We start from the raw sequence: 26,565 nt of genomic DNA on the forward strand, positions 1-26,565 counted from the left end.
AAATCAAAGGAGTGGGAGAGAGAGAGAAAAGTTGCATGAATATCAACTGGCTCCAGGCAGCACAACCCTTCTCAGGTGACATTCAGTTTACAGAGACCAGCCATGTTTGGAAGGGAAGACATCCAGCTCCTGCCTTGGGTCGAGGTCGAGTGGCGGGACTGAGCCCTGAGTACAGTGGTGCCCCGCAAGATGAATGCCTCGCAAGACGGAAAACTCGCTAGATGAAAGGGTTTTCCGTTTTGGAGGCGCTTCGCAAAACGAATTTCCTATGGGCTTGCTTCGCAAGACGAAAATGTCTTGCGAGTTCCTGCGGGTTTTTTCCCCTCCCCTCCCTTTTTCTAAGCCGCTAAGCCGCTTATCCGCTAAAAGCCGCTAAACCGCTAATAGCGCTAATCCGCTAAGCCGTCAATGGGCTTGCTTCGCAAGACGAAAAAACCGCTAGACGAAGAGACTCGCGGAACGGATTCTTTTCGTCTTGCGAGGCACCACTGTACCTCAAAATTGGAGGCCTGGACAGCAAAGCCTGCTAAGCTACCAAAGACTATGGGCTGACACGCATGGAATATTGTTCACCCTCCACACCAGCCTTCCCCAACCGCAGACCCTCTGTCTCCCATCCAGCCCAGAAAAAAACTATTGGGATGGGAAGGGAGAATAACACACCATTTGATCACTGTAGAATTGCTTAAGGATTCTGGAGTGGAGGGCAGATAGATCTGAGCCACAGGAGAAGGCTCATAGCTCAGTGGTAGCCCATCCGCTTGGAATACAGAAGGTCCAAGGTTCAATCCAGAGAGGCTGGCAATATCCACCATCTGGAAACTCTGGAGAGCTGCTGTCGGCCCGTGCAGACAAGACTGAGCTAGATGGACCAAATGGTCTGACTCAGAATAAAGCAGCTTCCTGAGTTCCTCTGAGCCATGGACCCAATAAAAATACTTACTGGCCGGCTTTCTGGACAGAACAGATCTTCGGCAGAATCTCATGCTGAAATCAATGGGAGCTGGTTGAAAGGAGGAGAGGGGACCTTCCCAGGGGATCTCACCTAGGAATAGGGAAAGTAGGGGCGGAACGCCATCTGGTCTGCAGTGTAATGTGAGCCTATCTAATCTGCACTTCCCCAAACGGTAAAGCAAAAAGAAATGCGGCTCTCTTTTGAAATTTGCACTTCCCCAAATTCAGTGATGGCATTCTTGAAGTGAAATGCCTATACAGAAATGTGTCCATTAGGAGGAAGTATGTAGAAAATATATTTATTGCAGGAAACAACACACAGAAATGTGCTGGAGAAACTGCTTGCAAAATTCCATATATTAAAGCAAGACTATATCTAAAAATGTGTGTATTAGGAGACATGAGCACTAAAATGCTAAGAAATTCTCATTAAAAATATAGCAAACTAATGCAGCAATGTGGAGAACTGAATCGAAGAAAAGAAAACTGAGAAACTGAAACTGACAGACTTCTCCATCTCTAATTGTACCCCATACAAATTAACTGGCGGGGGTGGGGAGCACACCAAAATGCGTTGACCGGTCCTGGGATTTCCTCTTTTCTTTAGCAAGACCTAATTCTGCAGCCTTGAGCAAAGCCTCTGTCTCCCTCTCCCCCAACCCCTGCAGCTCCCTGCTTACAGAACAGGAGCGATGGAGACATAGCATGCAAGGCTGTTGCAAGGATGGAGACAGCCAATGTAAGGCACTGAGCCACTTAAGTGTGTCAGGTGTGGGATTAGTGGGGATTCTACACTTCCAGCGTGACAAAGCAACAGCCTTTAAGCCCCACATTGAGAAGTGTATGGGTCGAAGCTGAACCTTTTCCATGAGAAGCTCAAGGAGAGTCAGTGACCTGACCGCATGAAGCTGAATCAGAACAACAGTTCAACACAACTTACTCTGCCCTTACTCTGTCCTCTTGAAATATTTTACTCTGCTCTAGGAGGGATCTGGCTGAGATGTTTCCCAGCCCCACCAGCAGAGATGCGAGAAACTAAGTCTAGGACATCCACACCCTTTTACAAAGCAGGTGCGCTACCTAGTGAGAGAGGGTCCCACCTTGGCCGCCGCTGGCCCCACTTTGCCACATCCAAGCTCACATCGTCTCTTTTATGGCATTGCAATTTTTCAAAAGTCATGCCTGTCTTTGTGCAGAAGCCCTTGACAGGAGTCTTACTTTGCCCTCCGGCAAAATAATCAGGTAGCTCCTGAGCTAGTTGCCACCTAGCAAGCTGCAGGCCTCAACAGGTAGTTTGTTGACGTCAAGAGCTGCGCAGAGTAGAGAAAGGCTTTATCTTTCTGAGACCTGCAGCGGCCAATGCCCAAATCCAGCAATCTGAATTCAGGTCCCTTACATAACTGCCTGCTGGGCATGGCTGGTGCAAGAGGAACAAGTTTGGCAGCAAAGCCCAGTGGCGAATGAGCATTAGATGATTAACAGAACTGAGCTCTCCCACCCACTCTAAGCCAAGCTTCCCAGATGTGTTGGGCTGCAACTTCCACCAGCCCGGGGCTGAGGAGAGTTGGCCGATGGGAGTTGTGCTCCAAAACAACTGGAGGGCACTTGGTTGGGGAAGGCTGTAGCTGTGTTGCAGGGCTTTAATAAGCTGGTTGCCTCTGATAATGAAGAAACTTTTAAAGGCTTCACACACACGACTGACACAGGTACACGTGGTGGGTTAGTCCTTTTTTGTGAGCTAAAACTTATTTGTTTTATGCCTGCAAGATTGCACATTTTGCCAGGAAGGTAAGTGGGCAAGTATAAATTTCTACTACAATCTGATAAAAAAGGCAAGATTATTCCCAAGCAGAAATGTTCCCTATGCTCACTTCTCTCATCTAAGCTTCCATCTTTCTCGTTCTTACCATCTTCCAATGGCTGCTCTTTTCCTTTCCCTTTCCTCTTCTTTCCTGAGAACATTTGCTTTCATGGGGTGAGCTGGGGTCATGGAAAGACCCCAGTGTGGGGCAGGGAGTGATGACTTCCCACCCTGAGGGGGATTATAGTTGCATTGTGGCACACAAAAATCTTTCAAGAGGACATATAAGCTGCAGAGTTGCAAACTTTGCACAAACCATGCCACTGCCGTGTGCATACAGCACTGAAACGCTTGGAGCGAACCCAAAGCCATTATGCAACAGATGCTTAGTCAAACGCCAGAGAATTGTACCCGACTGCTGCCTCAGCTCCACCCAGCAGAAGCCCCTTTGTATAGCTTTTCACCAATATGATTGCACAAACACTGTTGTACACTACAGCAGGGCAACTAATACCCAGTGTGAAACACCGAGATTTCAGTTTCAATTAGCTAAATAAACGAATTAAAACAACAACCACATATCTTCAAGTTGGCCTTGCAAATAAGTCTACAAGTGATACTAGCCCACAAGGGGGCTTCTGTCTTCCTGCCCCCTGCCCGCCCTGCACACGTATTTAATTGTGTGAGTCCTAAAAGAGGGTGGGTGGGAATCAAGATTAATTTGGCTAATTAAACAATCTATGGCCTTTTAAAACTGTGGGGGCATATTGTTTTTGTTTGTTATTATGTTATACATTTTTATGTTTTTATACTGTAAACTGCCCTGTAATCCTTGGATGAAGGGTGGGATAGAAATTTAATGAATAATAATAATAATAATAATAATAATAATAATAATAATAATGGTGGCATTCTACTAAATTGTTCTGTCAGTGCAAGGATTATCACTAGTGCAAGGGGACTTTCTCCCCTCTCCCCCACCCGCCCTCCCCCAATCTGCCCCGGAGAATAGGGGAACCCCTAGAACAGATTTAGGGGGCGCACAAAGCGTAGGGGTGCAGGTTGTGCTGCACAAGTGAAACAGATACAAATACTGCATACTATGCCATTCTCAACAGCCTGGTTACCAAAAGATAAATTGCTTATGTAGCTTTAAAAAAAAGAGCCCAACGGAGAAGAATCTTTCTTCTAACTTTTCCATATTGAGCCTGACAACCACCGGGCCTTTCTGTTAAGTATCTTAAATGCAGGCAAACTCCTGGCTCTGACAGCCAGAGGCAACAAAAGCAAATCTAGGTCTCTGGCCTAGCCATCCAGAAATGATTTGAAAAATCCTAGCAGCTTAGCCAAAATGTAACATGAAAAAGAAGGTATCTTCTCATTTAACACTAACAACTAGCAGCCCTCCAGATCCAGCAAGCAAGCAAGCAGGATTTGACTCTTGAACTGTCTGAGCAACAGCCATTAAGACATTTCAGGAGTGGCAGACACACAGAATCATAAAATTGTAGAGTTGGAAGGGACCCTGAGGGTCATCTAGTCCAACCCCCTGCAATGCAGGAATATCAACTAAAGCATCCAAGACAGACACCCAGTACGCCTGCCAATCTATCGTTAAGCAGCACACTTCTTCTCCTAGCCTTTTCCTCTTTGGAGCACAAATTAACTTCCTTGGTCCTCGCCATGGTGAGCATTGCACTGTTAATTGCACATAAGGCTAACTAGGTTCCCCCCTTTACCAGGGTTGTTAACAAGCATCTCACCCTGGTTAGCCCTAACCTTGGTTAAAGTGACACATGAGTTCTTGCTAGAGTGGGGGTTTGAAGAATGGGCTTCTTGGTTCCTAGCTCAGCCTCCCAACCAATACTGTATACAGTGGTGCCCCGCAAGATGAACGCCTCGCAAGACGGAAAACCCGCTAGACGAAAGGGTTTTCCGTTTTGGAGGCGCTTCGCAAAACGAATTTCCCTATGGGCTTGCTTCGCAAGACGAAATGTCTTGTGAGTTCCTGCGGGTTTTCCCCCCTTTTCCCCCCCTTTTCCTAAGCCGCTAAGCCGCTTATCAGCTGATCCGCTGATAAGCCGCTTAACAGTTGATCCGCTAAAAGCCGCTAAACCGCTAATAGCGCTAATCCGCTAAGCTGTCAATGGGCTTGCTTTGCAAGACGAAAAAACCGCTAGACGAAGAGCCTCACGGAACGGATTAATTTCGTCTTGCGAGGCACCACTGTACCAGCTTTCTATCTGCTTCTGCACACAATTCATTCTGCCTTTGCTTGATACGTACAGGCAGGGGCCCGTGAACTGCAAAGCATTCCGGGCCGCACTTGGGTGGCGAATCTCCTGCTCAACCCCACCAACACCCTGCTGCACAAATCATTTTGCAGGGCTCACTTTCTGGTTTAACTCTGCAGCCGTGAGGGATAGAAACTTACGTCCTACACAAAGTCTAGTATACATCAGGAGCAACCTCCTCTAGCAATGCTGCCATGGGAATATCACCTGGAGCAGATAGCACAGACAGTGCTTGCTAGCCAGTTCTGAGATCAAAAGACTAAGTCAGAAATATCTGCCAGTCCACAAAATACTACATGCTGGCAGATGGAGGGGGAGGAGAGACAGCCTGATTATTCTTAGCTGCACTTATGCACCAGCAAAAAGGGTTGTGCAATGCATCACATATTCACACCCACTCTCGGCATTTGATTATTACACAGTTGAGCAACTGAGGCTTGGAGAAGTCTGCAGACACCTGGCGAGGCCTCTGCCTGAACTGGGATGGCAACCCAGAGTCACACCAAGCTCTCAGCCCCCTGGCTTTGCTCCAGGGAAGACTACGCAGATAGCCAATGTGGGACTGAACTCCACAGTAGGCATGAATTTCCTCATCCAGCTAAAGGACAAAAAATGTTGGAAATGCAAAGAGGCCGACGGTGACTTTTATCACATACGATGAACTTGTGGCAAAGTTAAGAACTTTTGGGAACTAATTTATAATGAACTTAAGAAAATATTTAAATACACCTTTCCCAAAAAACCAGAAGCCTTCTTGCTGGGTTTGATGGGGAAGGAAATTAAGAATGTGAACCAAAGACTTTTTTTTTTACACCACAGAAACGGCAAGAAATATGCTTGCCCAAAATTGGAAACTGCAAGAAATTCCTACTATTGCAGAGTGGCAGACGAAAATTATGAGCTACGCAAAGATAGCCAAACTGATGGGAAGAATTCGGGATCAGGAAAATCAGAGGTTTAAAGAAAGTTGGAGTAAATTTATGGTGTATATAAAGGATACTTGTAAAAATTTAAGAACACTGGCAGGACTGAAACAGCTCTTACAAAGTACGACAGATATAGGATACGCAATTTAAGAAAATAAGGGATACTCGCTGAAGTGATGGAGAGAAGTCGCAAGCTCGGCAGAGCTAAAAGTATTTAAGTGATTTGTTGCAATGTATTGTAAAAGTATGTATAAGGAAAATAAAAAATATTTTTTTAAAAAAAAAAAGAATTTCCTCGACCAGCAGTGACTGACAGCATGTGTTACCTCTGCAACAAGAAGGGCTAAAAACCTGATTAAAAACCTAATCCAACCTAATCCAACCCAACACCAAACCATCAACTGAATTCCTTAGGAAGTAGACTTCTGTGCTCAGTACCAGATTTAGAGGACCGTGATGGCAAGCAGCACCCCACGCATCATGTTCAATTATATTAGGTCCAGAAAAGGCGCTTGTCCGGCTCTCTGGTCAAAAGCAACAGGTATTTAGGGCTCAGAGTGGTCATCAAAATTAGCCTGAACTCAAACCAGAGGTCTCTTGGCCCAATGCTGAGTTACTCAACAGATACTATATAAGCCCACTGGCTACCTCCATTATGATACACAGCCTCTGGATACCAGTTACTGGGGAACACAAGCGAACACAAACTGGATACTAGTTGTTGCAATCCACAGGGGAGGGTCCTGTTGCGCTCAGGTCCTGCTTGCACTCTTCCCACAAGGAATCTGGTTGGCTACCATGCAAACAGGATGCTGGACTAAAAGGCCAACTGGTCTGATGCAGCTGCAGGATTCTTCTTATGTGCTCAGCTGTGCACAGCCCAGTACTGAAAGCGACTGGCAAGAAGGCCATGCTCCCAAACGCATGCATTTCCTTGCTCCTGAGTTCAAACAACAACCTCCTGACTCTCAGCTGTGTGGACAAGCTCAAGCCTGATGCCCCTTACCTAAACTCTACCCAGTAACCCAACAGAGAGCTAGTACAATGATAAAAGAAAGGCATTAAGATGAGCGTGTGACATGGTTTTCCAGAGTAAAGTCTCTAATCACAGACGACAGGTTGGCTGTGCAGCCAGGGGGGAGACTAAGCAGCTAAGACAGCTCCCGTCATGTTAGATGTTTGGTGGGAAGTGCTTCTCCCTTCTCTTAACAGCTATGATCTTCTTGGGGGGTGGGGGAATGGTTTTACTTTCAGGGCCAGCAAATCTGGACTGTTTCCCTGCTTCTCACAGGCCAGTGTGGTGTAGTGGTTAAGAGCAGTGGACTCGTAATCTGCTGAACCAGGTTCGCTTCCCTGCTCCTCCACATGCAGCTGCTGGGTGACCTTGGGCCAGTCATACTTCTCTGAAGTCTCTCAGCCCCACTCACCTCACAGAGTGTTTGCTCTGGGGAAGGAAGGGGAAGGAGATTGTTAGCCGCTTTGAAACTCCTTAGGTAAAGTGGGATATCAAATCCAAACTCTTCTTCTTCTTCTTCCTAGTAAGAATCCCACCTGCCTTTTGTAGTAAAAATGCACCGAGAAACAAGCTATGCAGGAACCAAGTTGGATCTATAAATCGCAGCTTCCCATCCTTTATTTTGCTCGCCAATCCCATTCCTCCCCCCCCCCCCAGACTATCCGTTGCCCTACCTCTTTCCCCAACTGATTTTCTATAACTATTTCGATCAGGGTTCAGGCCCCGTCTTGGCACAGAAGCTGACTTAGTCATCCTGCTTGATATCCTTTGTCAGGAGAAAATCAGGGGGAGAGTGTCCCTGTTAATTCTCCTTAATCTCTCTGCAGCTTTTGATACCATCGGCCACAGCATTCTCCCCGAGTGACAGTTCAAATTAGGGGTGGGCAGCGTTGGTTTGTGGTGGTTTCAGTCCTACTTGGATGGCTGTCTCCAAAGGGTAGTGCAGAGGGAGGGTGTTCAGGACCATTGAGCTTTCGGTGTTGGGTGCTGCAGAATTCGATCTTATCCCTCGTGCTGTTCAATGGCGTGCATTGTCAGGGCAAAGGCTCTAGCTCCTAGCCCAGTGTAGGGCTGGGGATGTCCCTGAGTCTGAAACCTCAGGGAACCACTGCCACTGACTATTTGGAGAATGGTCTGACTCAGTAGAAGACAGCTTCCAGTGTTCCTATAGGCTGATGATATACAGTCCTATTTCTCCTTTACATCTGCAGGTGTGGCAGCGGATGCTGTAGAACAGGGATGTCCAACTTCCAAGAGACCCCATTGTATTGACCAGAGTTGCTGAGCTTTTTTAGGGAGCCAGAGTTGTTGAGCATTTTGGGGGGGGGTCGGGGTCTCGCAATCAACCAGGATCGACCAAAACACCCCGTGATTGACCGGTAGATCGTGATTGACCTGTTAGTGGGTGGTTCCCTAGACTGGATGGGCAGGGTTCAGACTGTTCTGGGTGACACTACTTTCCCTCTGAAGGAGCAGGTGCGTAGCATGGGGTTACTCCCGGATCCATCACTGTCACATGAGCCTCAGGTGGCACAGAGTGTTTTCCATCAGCTTCGGCTGGTGGCCCAGCTATGGCCCTAGCTGGATAGGGACAGCCTAACTTAGGTTATCTATGCTCTGGTCACCTCTAAGTTCTACATTGCATTTGAAGACTCTTCAGAAACTGCAGCTGGTGCAGAATTCAGTGGCTAGATCGCTGACTAAGGCAAGTAGACCTGGACTTATAGCCCCAATCTTGGCACAACTGGACGTGCTTCCAATTAGTTTCTAGGCACAATTCAAAGTGCTGGTTTGGAGACTCACGGCCGCCAACATCTCAAGGACTGCTTCTCCCCACATGAACCAACCCTGGCACTGTGGTCATCAACTGAGGCTCTTTTTCTGTGTGTCCTCCTCGAGGGAGATGTGGATGGTGGTGGCACAGGAATGTGCCTTTTCCGTGGTAGGTTCCTCAGGGAAGCATGTCTGGAGCCATTGCTGTCTGTTTTTAGGTGCTAGGCAAAAACAACTTTGCTTACCCAGGCCTTTGGTTTTTCATTGGGAGGACAACTAGTTATATTTGTGCTCACCCTTTTAAGTGAGATGGGAAAATTTAGCCCCCTTTATGTTTTTAGATGAGCCTTGTGCTGCTGTTTTCATATTTGGTGTTACTATGTTTCATTATTTCTATTTTTATCAAATCAGATACTTTGAGACACTTTGGTGTGCAACTCTATAAATGCATATAATAATTCATAAAACTGGGGCTGTCCCAGGCACCTCCTCTGGGAATAGCAGCAGGGACACAAGAACATAATTCAGCCTCTGAAGGCCAGTCTTGGCTTAAACCGGAAGACCTTTGCTCCCTTCCAAATCAAGGTTCTATGGGCTTAAAAGATGAAGGGAGGATTTTAGAACCAGCCGAGATGACTCTCTCCCTGCAAACTGATTGTATGCAGAGTCACATCCAAAAAAGCTTTCAGAACACATTCTCTGCAACAAAGAGGCTCCTTTCACACTTTGAGAGTGTGATGGCTCAGCACCAAGGTAAATGGTGTTTCTGTGTGCTCTCGTGTTGTTGTTCCGTTTTGCCAGAAGTGGCTTAGTCCTCCTGTCCACATGACCCGGAAAAACTGTCTGTGGACAAACGCCAGCTCCCTTGGCCTGTAAAGCGAGATGAGCACCGCAATCCCAGAGTCATTCGCAACTGAACTTAACTGCCAGGGGTTCCTTTACCTTTCAATGAAGACACTGACATCCTGCTCTTCTGAAAACTTTCTGAGGACCACGTTTACAATATCAATAAGAATACCATGAAAAGCACTCATCGCACTGCCTCTCTTGGATCTTATTCTGCCTATCCTATCCTTACAATGCTTCTGCATACCGGAAATGTCATCTGGCCAGCATGCTCTGCTTCCTGTGGGAAAATCATATTTTTCTGCTGCCTGAGACCTTGGAGAAGTGCTGCAAACCTCGACGGACAGCATAAGGTACGGAAGCATTGTGCATTCTTCCCAGGAGCAGCAAGCAGGCTTTGCATTAGCGGCAGTGCCCCACTGGGTACCAGTTCCAGAACCAGGGCAGCCCATATGAACAATCCTGAGCAAAGATGGAAATGGAATTAGAGCAACCAAAACAAGCACCTCTGGAATTGGGCGTATCTTAACTCCAGTCATGCTGCAAGCCGCCTGTGCACCTTAATCTGCTTCCTGTGAGCTATTCTTAACCTAGGGATCAACTTGTGTCCTTTTAATCTGACCCTATAAATGCCACATTCCCACAAGAGAGAGACAAATATACAGTCACCTGCTCTGAGAGGGTCAGGAATACAGAAGGCAGCAGTTTTAGTCAGGAGTTCTGCAGCTTTTTAATACTTTGTAATGCTTCACCCAATGTGTTAAAACACAATGTTTCTTCATATAGAATGATAAGTGAACCGATTTAAAATCAAATCAAGTTCAGGCTGACTTAGGCCAAAGTGATGCAGGGGCCTCTTTTTTGACAAAGTAAAAATGTAACCACTCTTTTTTAAAAAAAGGATTCCTTTATTAAAATGAGCACATATGAAGTAGCCAATTAATTAAGGTCAGCAGTGCTAATTCCATGCCAAGGAAAAGCCAATTTCTTTTATCTGAATTATTTATTTAACCGATTTTTATCCCACTTTTTAAGAGGAGAATCTCACATAACAACAATAGCAAAAGCACAACGGAAAACACCAAAAGACTTTAAAATCAGTCAAGACATAAAAACGGACACACACCCCGTCCCCCCCACAAAGCAAAACTATAACTTCTCTGCATAACTTGACCTAACCTGTTGGCCTCTGGGGCTGTGCCAAACACCAAAATCTCCTGCCTTTGGGGCAGTAACAGCTACATCACCGGCTCCTCCCAACCTGCTCTCTCTGTCTCCAATATTATCTTCCTCTGCTCATCTTAAATGGCCTCAGCCCAGCATACCTGGAGGAGCGTCTCCACCCCCATCATTCATCCCAGACACTGAGGTCCAGCTCTGAGGGCCTTCTGGCGGTTCCCTCCCTGCGAGATGTGAGGTTACAGGGAACCAGGCGGAGGGCCTTCTCGGTGGTGGCGCCCGCCCTGTGGAACGCCCTCCCATCAGATGTCAAGGAAATAAACAGCTACCTGACTTTTAGAAGACATCTGAAGGCAGCCCTGTGTAGGGAAGTTGTTAATGGCTGATGTTTTAATTTGTTTTTATATTTTGCTGGAAGCTACCCAGAGCAGCTGGGGCAAGCTAGTCAGATGGGCAATATACAAATATCAATATCATCGCCATCATCTGAATGGCAAGGGATGGGGGCCAGATAGCAATGGCAACCTCACCATTATGGAAGCATTGCCAGCTGGGCCTAAGGCCTGTTTTGTTGTCTTCTAAGGCTACAGGAGCTGCTCTCTCCCATCTCTGCTGCTGGCACACATGGGAATTTATTTGTGTGTTTCATTGCTTCAGTGTCTTGATATTTTAAAGGTGGTTTTATTTCATTCACCACCCTGGTGGTTCTTGAGCCAAAAGCTGGATTATAAAATTTAGTTAGTAGTGTAATTTATTTGTTTGTTTTTTTTTTAATGAAAACTGCATTTCTGAGGATTCTGGAATTCTGCAATAAGCATTGAGTTCACAGAGCCCAAAGGACTGTTTACAGAACACCGTAAGAGTTTGAAGCATATAACAGGGGTCAGCAAACTTTTTCAGAAGGGGGCGGTCCACTGTCCCTCAGACCTTGTGGGGGGCCGGACTATATTTTGAGGGGGGGGGGATGAACGAATTCCTATGCCCCACAAATAACCCAGAGATGCATTTTAAATAAAAGGACACATTCTACTCATGTAAAAACACACTGATGCCCATCCGCGGGCTGGATTTAGAAAGCGATTGGGCCAGATCCGGTCCCCGAGTCTTAGTTTGCCTACCCATGATATAAAAAAAGCAGAATTAATCAGCCTTTAAAGCTGGACTTCACTTTGCTGACTTGTAGGGCAAGTTTATTAAAAGTTTGTGGAGCAAACCTTTGGGGCAGCAGTCACTGTGATCACAGTCGAACATTTTACCAGATCACATCAAAGATATTTGGAGCCAGAATTGAAAAATCACAACCATGCCTCCTCCTTTATTCAGTGGGAAATTCACCCCTGCACAAGCCTGGTGAGCAGCCTTCTGCTCCTTCCCACTGGGTCTTGTGCAGGAGAACTTCCCAGGGGATTGTGACTCATGGGACGGATCCATCTTCTATCCTGCCCTGCTGCTGCTGCCGCTGCTCTTCAGAGCATCTAAATGTCTCCACTTCACTTTGCCTCACAGCCTCTGACTATCACATTTAGCTTGGGACGACACCTAGTCATATAAAATCAAGTCAAAAGTCCAAATGAGTATACTCATGAAGAAGTGAAGGGAAGAAGGAGAAGACAAAAGTGAGTTCAATCGCGCTGCAGTGATGGAAGGGGACCTGTGGCAACTGAGCCGATTTCAGGGATGTCACAATTTTCTTAGACAAGCATGGATGATCTCAAACTCCAACAACCCTGACCCCTCCCATTGCAGATCCAGTTTCTTCTTTTCCTACCCCCAACCTGCCCAGTCCACCAGGCTAACTCCGACCAATTGCCTCTTTCCTCGGAGCTAAATCAGACAGCAAACCTTTCTTTTTTAAAGAAAAAATATGGGGGAATTCTCCTCTCTTCGCTAGTCAGAAAAAAGCACCCCAGCTTTCTAACAGCAGCCTCATTTATCAGCGCTGAGTCAAGAATCCTCACCTGCGCCACAGCCAGGGTTTCAAAATTAATGCTGAACAAGCACAGAGGTACCTTGGTTTATGAACTTAATCCGTTCCGGAAGTCCATTCTTAAACCAAAGCATTCTTAAACCAAGGCGTGCTTTCCCATAGCAGCGGGGGACTCAATTTACAAATGGAACACACTCAACAGGAAGCAAAACACGTTCTTATTCCAAGGCAAAGTTCACAAACCAAAAGACCTACTTCTGGGTAAACTAAGCTGTTCTTAAACCACGGTACCACTGTAATGTTGAACCCTTGAAGTAAAGAATAGAGGGCAGTCTCTCTGCTCTCCTTCCCTCCATTTCAAACTGTTTTACAGTGTTGGGGTGAAGAGAACAATGAGCAAAAGCCCCATTAAGAAATGCCAGCCAATCCCGTGACAAAACCTGGGGAGCAGTGGGTGGAATTCAGCCTTGTGCTGTGTACCAATGTTCTGTCTGCACAGGCATATCAGCTTGCCAGATGAACCGATGAGCCCCCGCCCTGAACCTGCTGTTCTGGGGGTTCCCCCACCCCACCCTGAGCCAATTGCAGGGGGCAGGTGAAGGGGAGGAGAGGGGGGCAACTCTCTTGCACAAGCAGAAATCCTCACGCAGGGCTTCCGCTGATGGGGTTCGCTAGGTGAAGCCCACCCAACACACAGAAAGGGTTGATTCATATAATTTAAGGCGGCTACTTGAATCTGCATATTGTAACAATTCTGTAGGCTGGTGAAAATGCGACTTCCAATGCAAAAGTGGGGCGAAGAGACCAGCTACCATGCCCACGACTCTCTGTTCCGGAGCCCCGTTCACATCCCAAACAGAACGCAAGACGCGACGGCGTGTCTGCGCGTGTCGCGTTTTGCCGCTTCCGCACATGACGCCATTTTGAGCATCTGTGCATGCGTGAGTGGCGAAACCCGGAAGTAACACGCTCCATTACTTCCGAGTTGCCACGGAGCGCAACTCGAATGCGCTCAACCCGAAGCACATTCAACTCGAGGTATGACTGTATGTTGATTTTGCCCTTCCTTAACGGTAAAGCAGCCCAAGCTGCCACATGAGGCAGGGAGAGAGAAATCCCAATTTGCAACGGAAATGACTGCTGCGGAAAAGGCCTTGGCATTTGGACTCTCACCTTGTAGACATCTCCGTAAGTGCCGCTCCCCACGCGCTGGACCAGCTCGTAGTCTTGCTGTGGATTCCGCCGCATAATATCCCCACTCGAGCGGGCCAGAGGATCCATTGTCCCTTAATGCAGCCTCCACTTCCTCCCCCCTGCCCCCCCTCCACGAGGGGGAACAGGAATGGTGTGCAGCCGCCTCTGCCTTCCCTGGTTCTGGCTTTTGCAATACCGAGAAGCAACGCGAGCAAGGTCCTAGCGAGGTGATCCCCTGGCGGCAGGCATAGCTTCCGTCCACTCTTCTTTGGACCTAGCAGATTTAAGGGGAAAGGAACATCCATGAGAGCTTGTTGGAAGGTAGTCAAGGCGCTCTGGTGGCTCAGGCAGAAAATCCAAATGGAATCCCTGCTAGCTAACATGGGGCAGCCCTGCTGTGTACAGATTCCATTCACTTTAATGGGCCTGCCCAAGAGAAAAATATGGAAAACTGTGGCCCATGGGTTGGATTTTTCCATCAATTATTATAAATCAAATAAATAATAATAGTAACAATGATAACATTGAAAGATCCGAGGGTGCTGTACAAGATTACAAACACATTTTACAGAGCATCAATAATAAAAACATAGTACAGTGGAACCTCGGTTTCCGAACATAATCCGTTCCGGAAGTCTGTTCAACTCCCGAAACGTTTGAAAAGGATCAAGGAGCTGGCTGCAAAGTCAATGGGGAAAAAATGAAAAACACGCCTTAGAAGCCATTTGACTTCCAAGGCGTGATCAAAAACAGAAGCATTCACTTCCGGGTTTCCGGTGTTTGGCAGCTGAGACGTTTGAAAACCGATGTTTGACTGTAAAAAGCATAAGAACAGACAGCATAGCAATAAAATAATCATAATGATAGCTTTAACAGGGCAAATATTATTTAACAGCTAAAGGCCTGGGTAAAGAGGAATGTTTTTGCCTGGTGCCTAAGGACAGGTAATGATGGTGGCAGGCGAGTCTCCCTGGGGAGAGCATTCCACAGACGGGGGGCCACCACAGAAAAGGCCCATTCTCTTGTTGCCACCCTCCAAACCTCTCGGAGAAGGGACATAGAGAAGGGCCTCAGATGCCCTGCTGTCTGTAACTGGCAGAGGAGGGTCCCCTCACCTGGCCTCAGGCCACAAAAAATAGCCTCACCAACCCAGGCTAGCTAACCCACGGTTCTGTCTTCGAAGGCAGTCAGTGGCAAGGGCAGTTCTGCCATTGGCTGCTTCCCAGTTGGCACTGACCCGCGACAGAGCCTTCTTGGAGGCAGTTTCTGCGATGCCCACCCGGGTGAGGTGCGTCTGTCTCCCAGGCGTTTGATGGCAAAGATAGTGTTCCTAGCAACCTTGAGATTACTAGCTGTGAGGGGTATGGGATTGCTTTTAAATGTTTTAGAGACTTTAAAGTGGTTTTCAGCTTCCTATTTTTAGCTGTATTGTTTTAGCGCTACTGTGCATGGTGTCGCCTTGGGCTCCTTTGGGAGGAAGGGCGGGATATAAAATTAATAAATAATAGTATTTCAAACGCTTGACATGGGCTACCAACCTGATCCCCACAGAGGCCTTCCCTGGTGCCCTCCCTTCCCTGCCCCAGAGATTAGGCTTGAAAGAAGCATCCTATGGAAGCTGTGGGGTGTGTTTGGTCACATGATGCATGTACATCTAGTATTGTCCACCACAGTTTCTCCAGCTTGCAAATGTGCCCATGGGCCAAAAAGGCTGGAAACCCGTGACTTACTACAAGAACCCAATGCCAGTAGCGTTATCTGCATATCGCAAATGAGAGGGCTGACGTGGAGAGAAAAAAACCTTGCCACTTTCGCAGCTGAGGCGAGACTTAAACTTCCAGCATCATGGGACACCACATGTCACGCCCAAACAAGGCCGAACTCATCTGCCAAAATAACAGAGCCTTACGAGGGTACTGGGAGCACAGGCAAGGCTCCATCACAACATCTCGTTGGTCCAAATTAAAAAGACATGCACTAAAGAACAGCTAAAACTCTGTGCCACATAACTCAAAGTCTCTGTATAAATGAAATTCTGTGCCCTCTGTGAATTTTGCTGCGTTCATCATTGATTCTGTTTATTTTTCTCATATCTATAAGCTCATCTTTCTTCTCTCAGAATACATCTGACTCCCTGGAAGGGAATATACCCATCCTTCTATTAGTTCCAGGAAGAAATTGTCTTGGGGGGTCACTTTGCCCCCAGTGACTAGAACTCATGTGGTACCCCAAACCAACTACACTTCAAGAGTGTGCCAGCTGATGCTTGAACACTTTCAAAGCCTAAATGAAATAGGAACATAATGAGACCAATAAAATACTAATTGTCCAGAGGGACAGATTGCAAGGAGATCCCTCTGGAGCAAGAGAAGGCAGACACTTGTGAACATCCCTCATAATGTTGGGAGAGTAAATAGCAATTGACCCACACTGGAGTTGATATTTCATTACTTAATAACATCTATTTCCTACACAGATGCAAATCTTGTTATAAAATGCTGCAAGCACATCTCTTAGGAACTTGGGTCCTTCTTAAATGCAACTCAAGATTCTTAGCCTGGCAGGTGCTACATATCAGTTTCTTCTGTCCACACACTGTGAAATCATGAATGAAGGCAGCCCTACCTAAGATTACTGTACATGGATGAGAATAATTACAGCTGCAGGAATGTAAAAAAGTGAAAAACTTCTGGGAAATGACATATAATGAGATGAAAAAGATGTTTAAATATACATTTATTAAAAAACTAGAAGCATTTTTACTTGGCATTGTAGGGGAGGACATTAACAAACAGGACTGTAAATTGTTTTTATATGCAATAACGGCAGCAAGACTACTACTGGCACAAAAATGGAAGCAAGAAGAGTGGCAAATGAAAGCAATGGACTATGCAGAATTAGATAAATTAACAGGAAAGATTCGAAACCTGCGGGACCAGAGATTCTTAGAAGACTGGGGTAAATATTTGAATTATTTGAAAAGCAACTGTAATAAACAGATTACACTAGTAGGGCTGAAAGAAGTTCTGTAAGGAGGATTATGTGAAATATTGCAACGAAGACTGTGAAGAGAACTATTAGTTAATGATAATTAAAATAGAGAAATTAAGAAATGTAGAATAAGTGATAAAGAACGGAAAATCTTCAGAGGTTGTTGATGGAAGTCTAAAATATTGTATAAGATAAGAAGTTATGTTAAATGATTGTTGGAAATGATATGTTAAAAAATTAATAAAAATGTATAAAAAAAGAATAATAACAGCTGCGGTATCAAGGTCCCTTCAAAAGGTTTACACGTGCATTGGCTGTGTTCAGCCCCTCCCTGAAGGCACAGGGACAGAAACATCAGTCAGCTTAGAAGCATCCCAACTGCAATGTCCCAAGGCAGGTTGCATGCCCACTCGGGCATCTGGGCCACAGCGATCTTTTGATCTTCTGGACACACCAAGGAAATGTGCAATGGGGAAATGGCGCAATGGCCGTTAAAAGCTGCCTATGGAACGACGGATGACGGAACCCAGCTCTGGGCCTTACGAAGACAGAAACACAAGAAGCACAACATTGTAAACCCCTGGGGGGGAGTGCAGAAACACCTTAAGCAAACAAATAAGTCAATGACCACAACAGAGGAGTGCCAACTGCCTGGTTCTGAACAGCAGAAAAGTCTAATAACCTTTGATAGCTGGAGAGATGGGGAAGAGAGAGCATTAAGGCTCCCTTTGGAGAACAGATACCAAGACTGGGAGACGGCCCCAGATGGTGATCTGATCTTGCAGGCAGTGGCATGGGATTGGCTATGCACAATCACTGGATTCCCAGGAACCAGAAGGCTCTTGTCTTTAATGTTTGCATCCCAGCCTTGACATGCCTATAGGTCTTTCCTCCGACCAAGAAATAAACTGGCACAGGAGCTGTCAGTTACCGGCAGGAGATATTGAATGTCACAGGGGTCTAAATAGCCACCCATGTGTTATATTTATAGTGGTTTATCTGATGCTTTTATCATTTTCTGATTTTTATGTTCAGCTGCAACAGATATTACTGAAGGCCCAGAATATATTAAAGGCAGGTAAAATAAGCAATACTGAGCAGCTAAGAGTATCACTTATTAACTAGATGAAGCAATATAACAGGGATATTGGCAAGTATACAGTATTCCTTCCAGGTATTCTCTCTTTGCCAAGCTTATTAATGCATTATCCTGCGCATGCCCGTATTTACCAAAAAATAGAAATGCCAATGCCAATTAGGTAGGTAGCTCCCGGGATGATAATGTTTCATTACAATTATTAGTTTTTATATTTGGATGCATCTGTGGTATTTTTGAATTATATTTTATAAATATATTATATGAAAGTAACAGATTGCTCACCCGAGTGAAGACTGGGGAAATGAAACACAACGTATGTACCCTTGCACACACGGTCTCCTACAGGTTTGCCATCCGTACTCTCCATGTTCCAAGCCTTTAGCTGCTGCTTTTCCAAATGTCAGACAAAACAGTCAGGGGAGAGGCAGAGCAAGCTGGCAGGCCCCACAAGGATGATGACTGCTATGGATTCTCCCACAAGAGGAAGCCCTACATTTGCCAGTGGAAAAATCTCTCACAGTGACCAAGGCTAAACGTTTTTTTGCAAGAGAAACTATTTGGCTGCTGCGCTTTGGTTCAAAAAGTGTTTTCCCCATAAAAATAGTAACCAGAAAGGAGAAAAGAAAACTATTTACATAACAAAGGATCTATTTCAGCCCTCAGAATGTTTAATATCAAAGAGAAATTCACCAGAAATTCCCTTTTTAGAATGGCAAAATACATTTTATGGTCAGGGTGCCAAGTATGCTATGGCAGGATGTTTGAATGCTGAATGTATGCACAGCAGAGAATTCAGCAATTTGAGAATTTCAGCTTTTACAAACACATGAAGCTTCTAGCCCTCAAGACCATAAAGGTGGGCTTGAAAATATATGTACAGTACAAGGCTTGGTGAGATCTAACAAAGCAGAACTGACTAAGTCAAAAACATTTTTAGTTTATTAATGGCCTTTCCTATCAAAAGGAATTTGAGTATTACAGAAACTTCAATACAGACACCTTTTTGAGACACAAAAGGGCATGCAAGAAATCAGAATTCAATAAACAAAAGTAACCATTCGCTGTCAGCCAAACAGACCACAATCCAATAGAACTGCAATCGCTTCCAAAAAAAAACCCCACCTACCAAAAATGTGTGCCTGCCCTTAACTTTCAGAGCCTTCCCTCCTGATCTTCCACCACTGAAGAGGCAATTAGAGCTTTAGCTGACGATTTAACCAATTAAACTTGCAAGAGCAGAGCCAGAGCTGGATTTCCAGCAATCAGGAGGCACGAGTCAATACAAAAGCAGACTTGGATACAAGGGACAGACATAACTCACATTTGCTTGCTTGGCTGACCAAGAGAGGCTGCTGCAGCCTCCAGCTTAGCCTGGCACAGACAGCACGGATGCTGAATTTGGATTCGCTTAGCACGGAGCTTACTCTGCTCCTGTTAAAGGGGTTTGCAACAAAGCTAATTGCTTTCACATGAATCCCTGCACAGTCTCTTACTAAACCATATAAACAGGAGGCCGAAGATAAACCCCTTGATAGCAGGAAGACCCTGAGCGGGCTTCTGAGCCAGGAAGATTCCATCAGAGGGAGTCAGATCTTCTCAAACACATCACATGGCATCAGAAGAGCACAGGCCCAGTTGGGGTTGCAGATTAAAAAGCAAAACATCAGGAACTTAATTGTCACCAGGGGTTGTGCTGGAAATTGTGGCATTTCAATCTGGGCAGCAGACTTTTCCTTAAGCGCTTCCAACATGTACAGACCAGGGTTTTCTAACCCAGCACAGCTTCTGTCTCACGAACCTAGTTATTTGAGAGTGTCAGCAAGCATATCAACAGAGGTGATCCGGCTTACATTGTTTACTTGGACTTTCCAAAAGCTTTCGACAAAGTACCTCACCAAAGGCTCTTGAGTAAGCTTAGCAGTCGAGGAATAAGAGGAGAAGTCATCTTGTGGATAAGGACTTGGCTAAGTTGCAGGAAGCAAACAGCAGGAATAAAGGGACAGTTCTCTGAATGGAAAGAAGTAGGAAGTGGAGTCCCTCAGGGATCAGGACTGGGACCTGTGCAGTTTAACGTGTTCATAAATGATCTAGAGTTAGCAGTCACTTGTTAAAATGAAATTGCAAGGAGCTCCAAAAGGACCTCTTCAAGCTGAGTGAATGGGAAGTAAAATGGTAATTGCAATTCAATGTAAACAGAGATAGATACATGTAGGAGCAAAAAATATTTTTTTTCACATATATGCTCATGAGGTCTAAACTGGAGGTGACGGACCAGGAATAAGACCTTGGAGTCGTAGCAGAAAGCTCAGTGAATATGTCGACCCCATGTGTGGCACCCATGAAAAAGGTAAATTCCATGTAAAGAATCATCAGGAAGGGAATTGAAAATTAAACTGCTGGTATCATAATGGCATTATACAATCTCAAACACTGTTTACAATTCTGGTAGCCTCACCACGAGAAAGATATTGTAGAGCTTCAGAAAAGGGCCACCCAAACAATTAAGGGTATGGAGCGACGTCCTGACGAAGAAAAGTTGTAGCATTTGGGACGTTTAAGTTTAGAGAAAAGGCAAGTCAGAAGCAATATGATGGAGATTTATAAAATCATACATGGCAAGGAGAAAGGAGATAAGAGTTCCCTTCCCTCTCACAGTACTAGAATTCACAGGCATCCTAATAAGCTGAATGTTGGAAGATTTAGGCCAGATAAAATAAAGTATTTATTTACGCAGCGCCAGTTTAAACTACGAAATTCGCTCCCACGGAAGGCAGTGATAGCCACCAACCTAGATGGCTTTAAAAGGGTATAAGACAAATTGATGGAGGAGAAAGCTACTTGTTGATAGCTACTAGTCACTAGGGACGCGGGTGTCACTGTGGGTTAAACCACAGAGCCTAGGACTTGCCAATCAGAAGGTCGGCGGTTCGAATCCCCACGACGGGGTGAGCTCCCGTTGCTCGGTCCCTGCTCCTGCCAACCTAGCAGTTCGAAAGCACAGCAAAGTGCAAGTAGATAAATAGGTACCGCTCCGGCGGGAAGGTAAGCAGCGTTTCCGTGCGCTGCTCTGGTTCGCCAGAAGCGGCTTAGTCCTGCTGGCCACATGACCCGGAAGCTGTATGCCGGCTCCCTCGGCCAGTAAAGCGAGATGAGCGTCGCAACCCCAGAGTTGACCACGACTGGACCTAATGGTCAGGAGTACCTTTACTAGTCACTAGTCTGCTTCCATTGTTCTGCTTCTGAATACAGTGGTACCTCAGGTTAAGTACTTAATTCGTTCCGGAGGTCCGTTCTTAACCTGAAACTGTTCTTAACCTGAAGCACCACTTTAGCCAATGGGGCCTCCTGCTGCCGCCGCACCGCTGGAGCATGATTTCTGTTCTCATCCTGAAGCAAAGTTCTTAACCCGAGGTAATATTTCTGGGTTAGCAGAGTCTGTAACCTGAAGTGTATGTAACCCAAGGTACTACTGTACCAGATTGCTGGAAAAACTACAGGAGGGGAAAGAGCTCAGGTTCTCAGGTCCTGCTTGCGGGTTTCCCACAGGGATCTGGTTGGCCACCCAGAGGACAGGATCCAGCCCACCAGAGACTGTGACTGCATGCAGGATGGAATGGAGGAGAGAGCAAAAGGATCTCAAGGGGTCTCAAAAGCAAGAGGAGGTGGGAACCCACCAAACCCAGTCATTCAGTCCTAACTCCAGGGATATAGGCAGGGGCTTCACCCACCTTACTCCAAACCATCTTGGGGAGGCATCTTTCCATCTTGGCAGACTTCAGGCTTGCAGGGTCTGTTTTTTGGGGGGTGTGTGTGTGTGTGTTTGCTCGGCACCCCCCCAAAAAGAACCACCACTCAGAACCTAGTGGTCAAGACATACACACAGAATTTAAATTTCCAAAGTCCAGGGGTTTGTCTTGAGCAGCAGAAGTGAGTGGATCTCACCCCCCCAAAACCCACTCCAGGTCCCTCCAAGCTTTCTCCATCCTTCTATTTTGGAGACAGCTGCGTCTGTTCCAGATCCCCCAGAAAAGATCCTCCAGGAGAGGCAGATCCACTTTCCACCTATCTGGGGACCATCCGTTCTCTTGCAGTGCGTGTGAAGCACACACACACACACACACACGTGTACACAAGAAGCCTCGCTATCCCCCGCTTTCACACGCCCTTCCCTCCCCAGCCCATCTCGGGTGTGCAAAAGAGGGGGTATCCCAGCTGCCCCCCCCCAAAAAAAACCCCACACCCACCCTGGTCAGCCTGTGTTCTCTGAATGGGGGGCAATGGACTCCCCGCACCCGCCTCCCTCCTCCCGTCTAGCCTGCGAGGAGAGCCTCCCTCCGCCTCGCAGTCTACCTGACCCCCAGGCCTGAGGGGCCTCTAGCTGGGGGGCTCTGAACCCCCCCCCCAATTCCCCACCAGCTAATGAGCAAGCGGACTCCTTTCTCCTCAGGCCCGGCCCGGGTCCTTACCTCTCTCAGCCGGCCTCTGAGGGCGGAGGAGGAGGCGGAGGAGGCGGAGGAGGCCCCTCTTTGTCCCGCCGCGGGTCGGCGGCCTCTTGGGGCGGGGGCCGCCGCCGCCTCAGCCGCGCCACTCCGGCCTGCTCTCCTCAGGCTCGGCCTGGTCTCCTCAGTCCGCGCGGCCTCGCCCCGCACCGCCGCCGCCGCCGCCGCTCGAACCCTCTCCGGGCCACGCCAGACCCAGGCAGCCGCCGCCGGTGCCGCCTTCGCCCGGCCTTCCCCCGCCCTCGGCCCGGCCTCCTCGCAGGCCGCCCGGCTGAGGCGGAGCCACAGCGCCCCGAAGCGGGGCTTCCGCCGCCCAGGCCATGGTCCCCGCCGCCGCGCTCTCCTCCTCCTCCTTCCCACTCCGAATTCAGGAATCCGGAGTGAAGTAATCCGGATTAACGCCGCCCAGGGATTAGCCGCGGCCGGCCCTCGCCCGCCGCCGCCGCCGCCAGGACCGCGCTGCTGAATTGGAGGAAAGTGACAGGCGACAGGATTAAAACGGGGGGGAAGGAGAAAGGGGAAAAGGGTCTCCCATTCCCTCGGGGACAACCCTGGAGATTCAAGGCAGAGGAAATGGAGGCTGTTGGTTTTCCCCCTCCGCGAAGCAGCGCGTTGTTAACCTGTGGAACTCCCTCCCACAGGAGGCAGCAGCGGTGGCCACCAACCTGGGTGGCTTCAAAAGTTGTTGGTGTTTAGTCGTGTCCGACTCTTTGTGACCCCCTGGACCAGAGCACGCCAGGCCCTCCTGTCTTCCACTGCCTCCCGCAGTTTGGTCAAACTCATGCTGGCAGCTTCAAGAACACTGTCCAACCATCTCGTCCTCTGTTGTCCCCTTCTCCTTGTGCCCTCCATATTTCCCAACATCAGGGTCTTTTCCAGGGAGTCTTCTCTTCTCATGAGGTAGCCAAAGTCTTGGAGCCTCAGCTTCAGGATCTGTCCTTCCAGTGAGCACTCAGGGCTGATTTCCTTCAGAATGGAGAGGTTGGATCTTCTTGCAGTCCATGGGACTCTCAAGAGTCTCCTCCAGCACCAGAATTCAAAAGCATCAATTCTTCGGTGATCAGCCTTCTTTAGGGTCCAGCTCTCACTTCCATACATCACTACTGGGAAGACCATGGCTTTAACTATACGGACCTTTGTTGGCAAGGTGATGTCTCTGCTTTTTAAGATGCTGTCTAGGTTTGCCAGAGCCTTTCTCCCAAGGAGCAGGCGTCTTTTAATTTTGTGGCTGCTGTCACCATCTGCAGTGATCATGGAGCCCAAGAAAGTAAAATCTCTCACTGCCTCCATTTCGTCCCCTTCTATTTGCCAGGAGGTGATGGGACCAGTGGCCATGATCTTCGTTTTTTTGATGTTGAGCTTCAGACCATATTTTGCGCTCTCCTCTTTCACTCTCATTAAATGGTTCTTTAATTTCTTCTGGCAATCTTAATTCCGGCTTGGGATTCATTCAGCCCAGCCTTTTGCATGATGAATTCTGCGTATAAGTTAAATAAGCAGGGAGACCATATACAGCCTTGTCGTATTCCTTTCCCAATTCTGAACCAGTCAGTTGTTCCCCTTCATGGATCACTGCCTTGCCGTGGCGAAGGGGCTTGAGTAACTCAGAGAAGCTATGAACTATGCCGAGCAGGGCACCCAAGATGGACAGGTCATAGTGGAGAGTTTTGACCAAACGTGATCCACCTGGAGGAGGAACCGGCAAGCCACTCCAGTATCCCTGCCAAGAATGGACAAAGACAACAGGCCTCAAAAGAGGAGGCGACAAATTTGTGGAGAAGGCAGCTAGCTGTCTGTGGCTACTACTGGCTACAGTGGATCTGCTCTCCCTCCAGGGCCAGAAGCATTTTCAGAAGGCCACTTGCTGGAAACCACCCAGGAGAGAAGTGCTCTTGTGAGGATCCTGGGCTAGAGGGGTGATTGACAGGGTTCTTGTAATATTCCAGTTTAACTCATAAGTAGCAGCAGGCAATCTATCTCTCATGCACACGTGCGCCCAATGGGCAAGCTCATAGTAGTAGTAGTAATAATAATAATAATAATAATTTATTATTTATACCCCGCCCATCTGGCTGGGCTTCCCCAGATACTCTGGGCGTTTTCCAACAAAATATTAAAATAAAGTAGTAATGCATCAAACATTAAAAGCTTCCCTAAACAGGGCTGCCTTCAGATGTCTTCTGAAAATCTGGTAGTTGTTGTTCTCTTTGACATCTGGTGGGAGGGAGTTCCACAGGGCGGGTGCCACCACCGAGAAGGCCCTCTGCCTGGTTCCCTGTAACTTGGCTTCTCGCAGGGAGGGAACTGCCAGAAGGCCCTCGGCGCTAGACCTCAGTGTCCGGGCAGAACGATGGGGGCGGAGGCGCTCTTTCAGAAAGTTCTTTCAATGTGTGGATACATTGTTACCACCCTTTTTTTAAAACACAAGCATATAATAGCGGGTGGTGCTGTGAGTAAAAGCCTCAGTGCCTAGGACTTGCCGATCGAAAGGTCGGTGGTTCGAATCCCCGCGGCGGGGTGCGCTCCCGCTGCTCAGTCCCAGCGCCTGCCAACCTAGCAGTTCGAAAGCATCTCCGGGTGCAAGTAGATAAATAGGGACCGCTTACTGGCGGGAAGGTAAACGGCGTTTCCGTGTGCTGTGCTGGCTCGCCAGATGCAGCTTTGTCACGCTGGCCACGTGACCCGGAAGTGTCTCCGGACAGCGCTGGCCCCCGGTCTCTTCAGTGAAATGGGCACACAACCCTAGAGTCGGACACGACTGGCCCGTACGGGCAGGGGTACCTTTACCTTTTTATATAATCACACCTCTTTGGGATAATTAATCTGGCACAAACTGCAGGGCTGTATGCTGCCAGAGGCATTTTGTCCCCAAATGCCAGGAATTACCCATGGGGAGAGGGCAACTGTTGGCCTGATCTGGAACCAATTCTCTTCCTATGTTCTTATAGAATCATAGAATATTAAGAGTTGGAAGGGACCCTGAGGGTCATCTAGTCCAACCCCTGCAATGCAGAAATCTCCGCTAAACTATCCCTGTTTGAGGGCCACCCAACCTCTGCTGAGAAACCTCCAAGGAAGGAGAGAGTCCACCACCTTGCTTGGGAGTCTGTTGCATTGCCAAACAGCTCTTACTGTCAGAAAGTTTTTCTGAATGTTTAGTCTGAATCTCCTTTCCTGTAACTTGAAGCCATGGGTTCGAGTCCTACCTTCCAGATCAGGAGAAAACAAGCTTGCTCCCTCCTTCGTGTGACAGCCCTTAAGATATTTGAAGGTGGCTATCTTATCTCCCCTCAGTCTTCTCTTCTCCAGGCTAAGCATCCACAGATCTTTCAACCGTTTCTCATAAGGCTTAGTTTCCAGACCCTTGATCATCTTGGTCGCCTTCCTCTGTACACCTTCCAGCTTGTCAACATCCTTCTTAAATTGTGATGCCCAAAATTGGACGCAGTATTCCAAGTGTGGTCCGACCAAGGCAGAAGAGAGTGGCACTATTACTTCCCTTGATCTGGACACTAGACTTCTGTTGATGCAACAGTGGGATTTGTAACTGGCTGACTGACCGAACCCAAAGGGTGCTCATCAATGGTTCCTCTTCATCCTGGAGAAGAGTGACTAGTGGGGTGCCACAGGGTTCTGTCTTGGGCCCGGTCTTATTCAACATCTTTATCAATGACTTGGATAATGGACTCAAGGGCATCCTGGTCAAATTTGCAGATGACACCAAACTGGGAGGGGTGGCTAACACCCCAGAGGACAGGATCACACTTCAAAACGACCTTGACAGATTAGAGAACTGGGCCAAAACAAACAAGATGAATTTTAACAGGGAGAAATGTAAAGTATTGCACTTGGGCAAAAAAAATGAGAGGCACAAATACAAGATGGGTGACACCTGGCTTGAGAGCAGTACATGTGAAAAGGATCTAGGAGTCTTGGTTGACCACAAACTTGACATGAGCCAACAGTGTGACGCGGCAGCTAAAAAAGCCAATGCAATTCTGGGCTGCATCAATAGGAGTATTGCATCTAGATCAAGGGAAGTAATAGTGCCACTGTATTCTGCTCTG

General features: G+C 47.3%; 1 protein-coding gene across 3 annotated transcripts in view; it reads right to left on the reverse strand.

Annotated features, from left to right (window-relative positions):
- Window positions 1-22,657, reverse strand: part of MAP4K5 (mitogen-activated protein kinase kinase kinase kinase 5) — an 88,392-nt gene extending 65,735 nt beyond the window's left edge. For all 3 annotated transcript variants that reach the window (XR_014156073.1, XM_081859736.1, XM_081859735.1), the window contains exons 1-2: window positions 22,466-22,657; window positions 13,889-14,183 (exon numbers count right to left, since the gene is read on the reverse strand). Coding sequence is in view for 2 of the 3 variants with exons in the window: in XM_081859736.1 (XP_081715862.1) it covers window positions 13,889-13,996 (108 nt within the window). In the remaining variant the exon portion in view is untranslated. The remainder of the gene's footprint in view (window positions 1-13,888; window positions 14,184-22,465) is intronic.
- Window positions 22,658-26,565: the final 3,908 nt, after the last annotated feature.

Source organism: Podarcis erhardii (genome assembly GCF_964252035.2).
Source record: "Podarcis erhardii genome assembly, chromosome: 1".
NCBI classification, from domain to species: domain Eukaryota; kingdom Metazoa; phylum Chordata; class Lepidosauria; order Squamata; family Lacertidae; genus Podarcis; species Podarcis erhardii.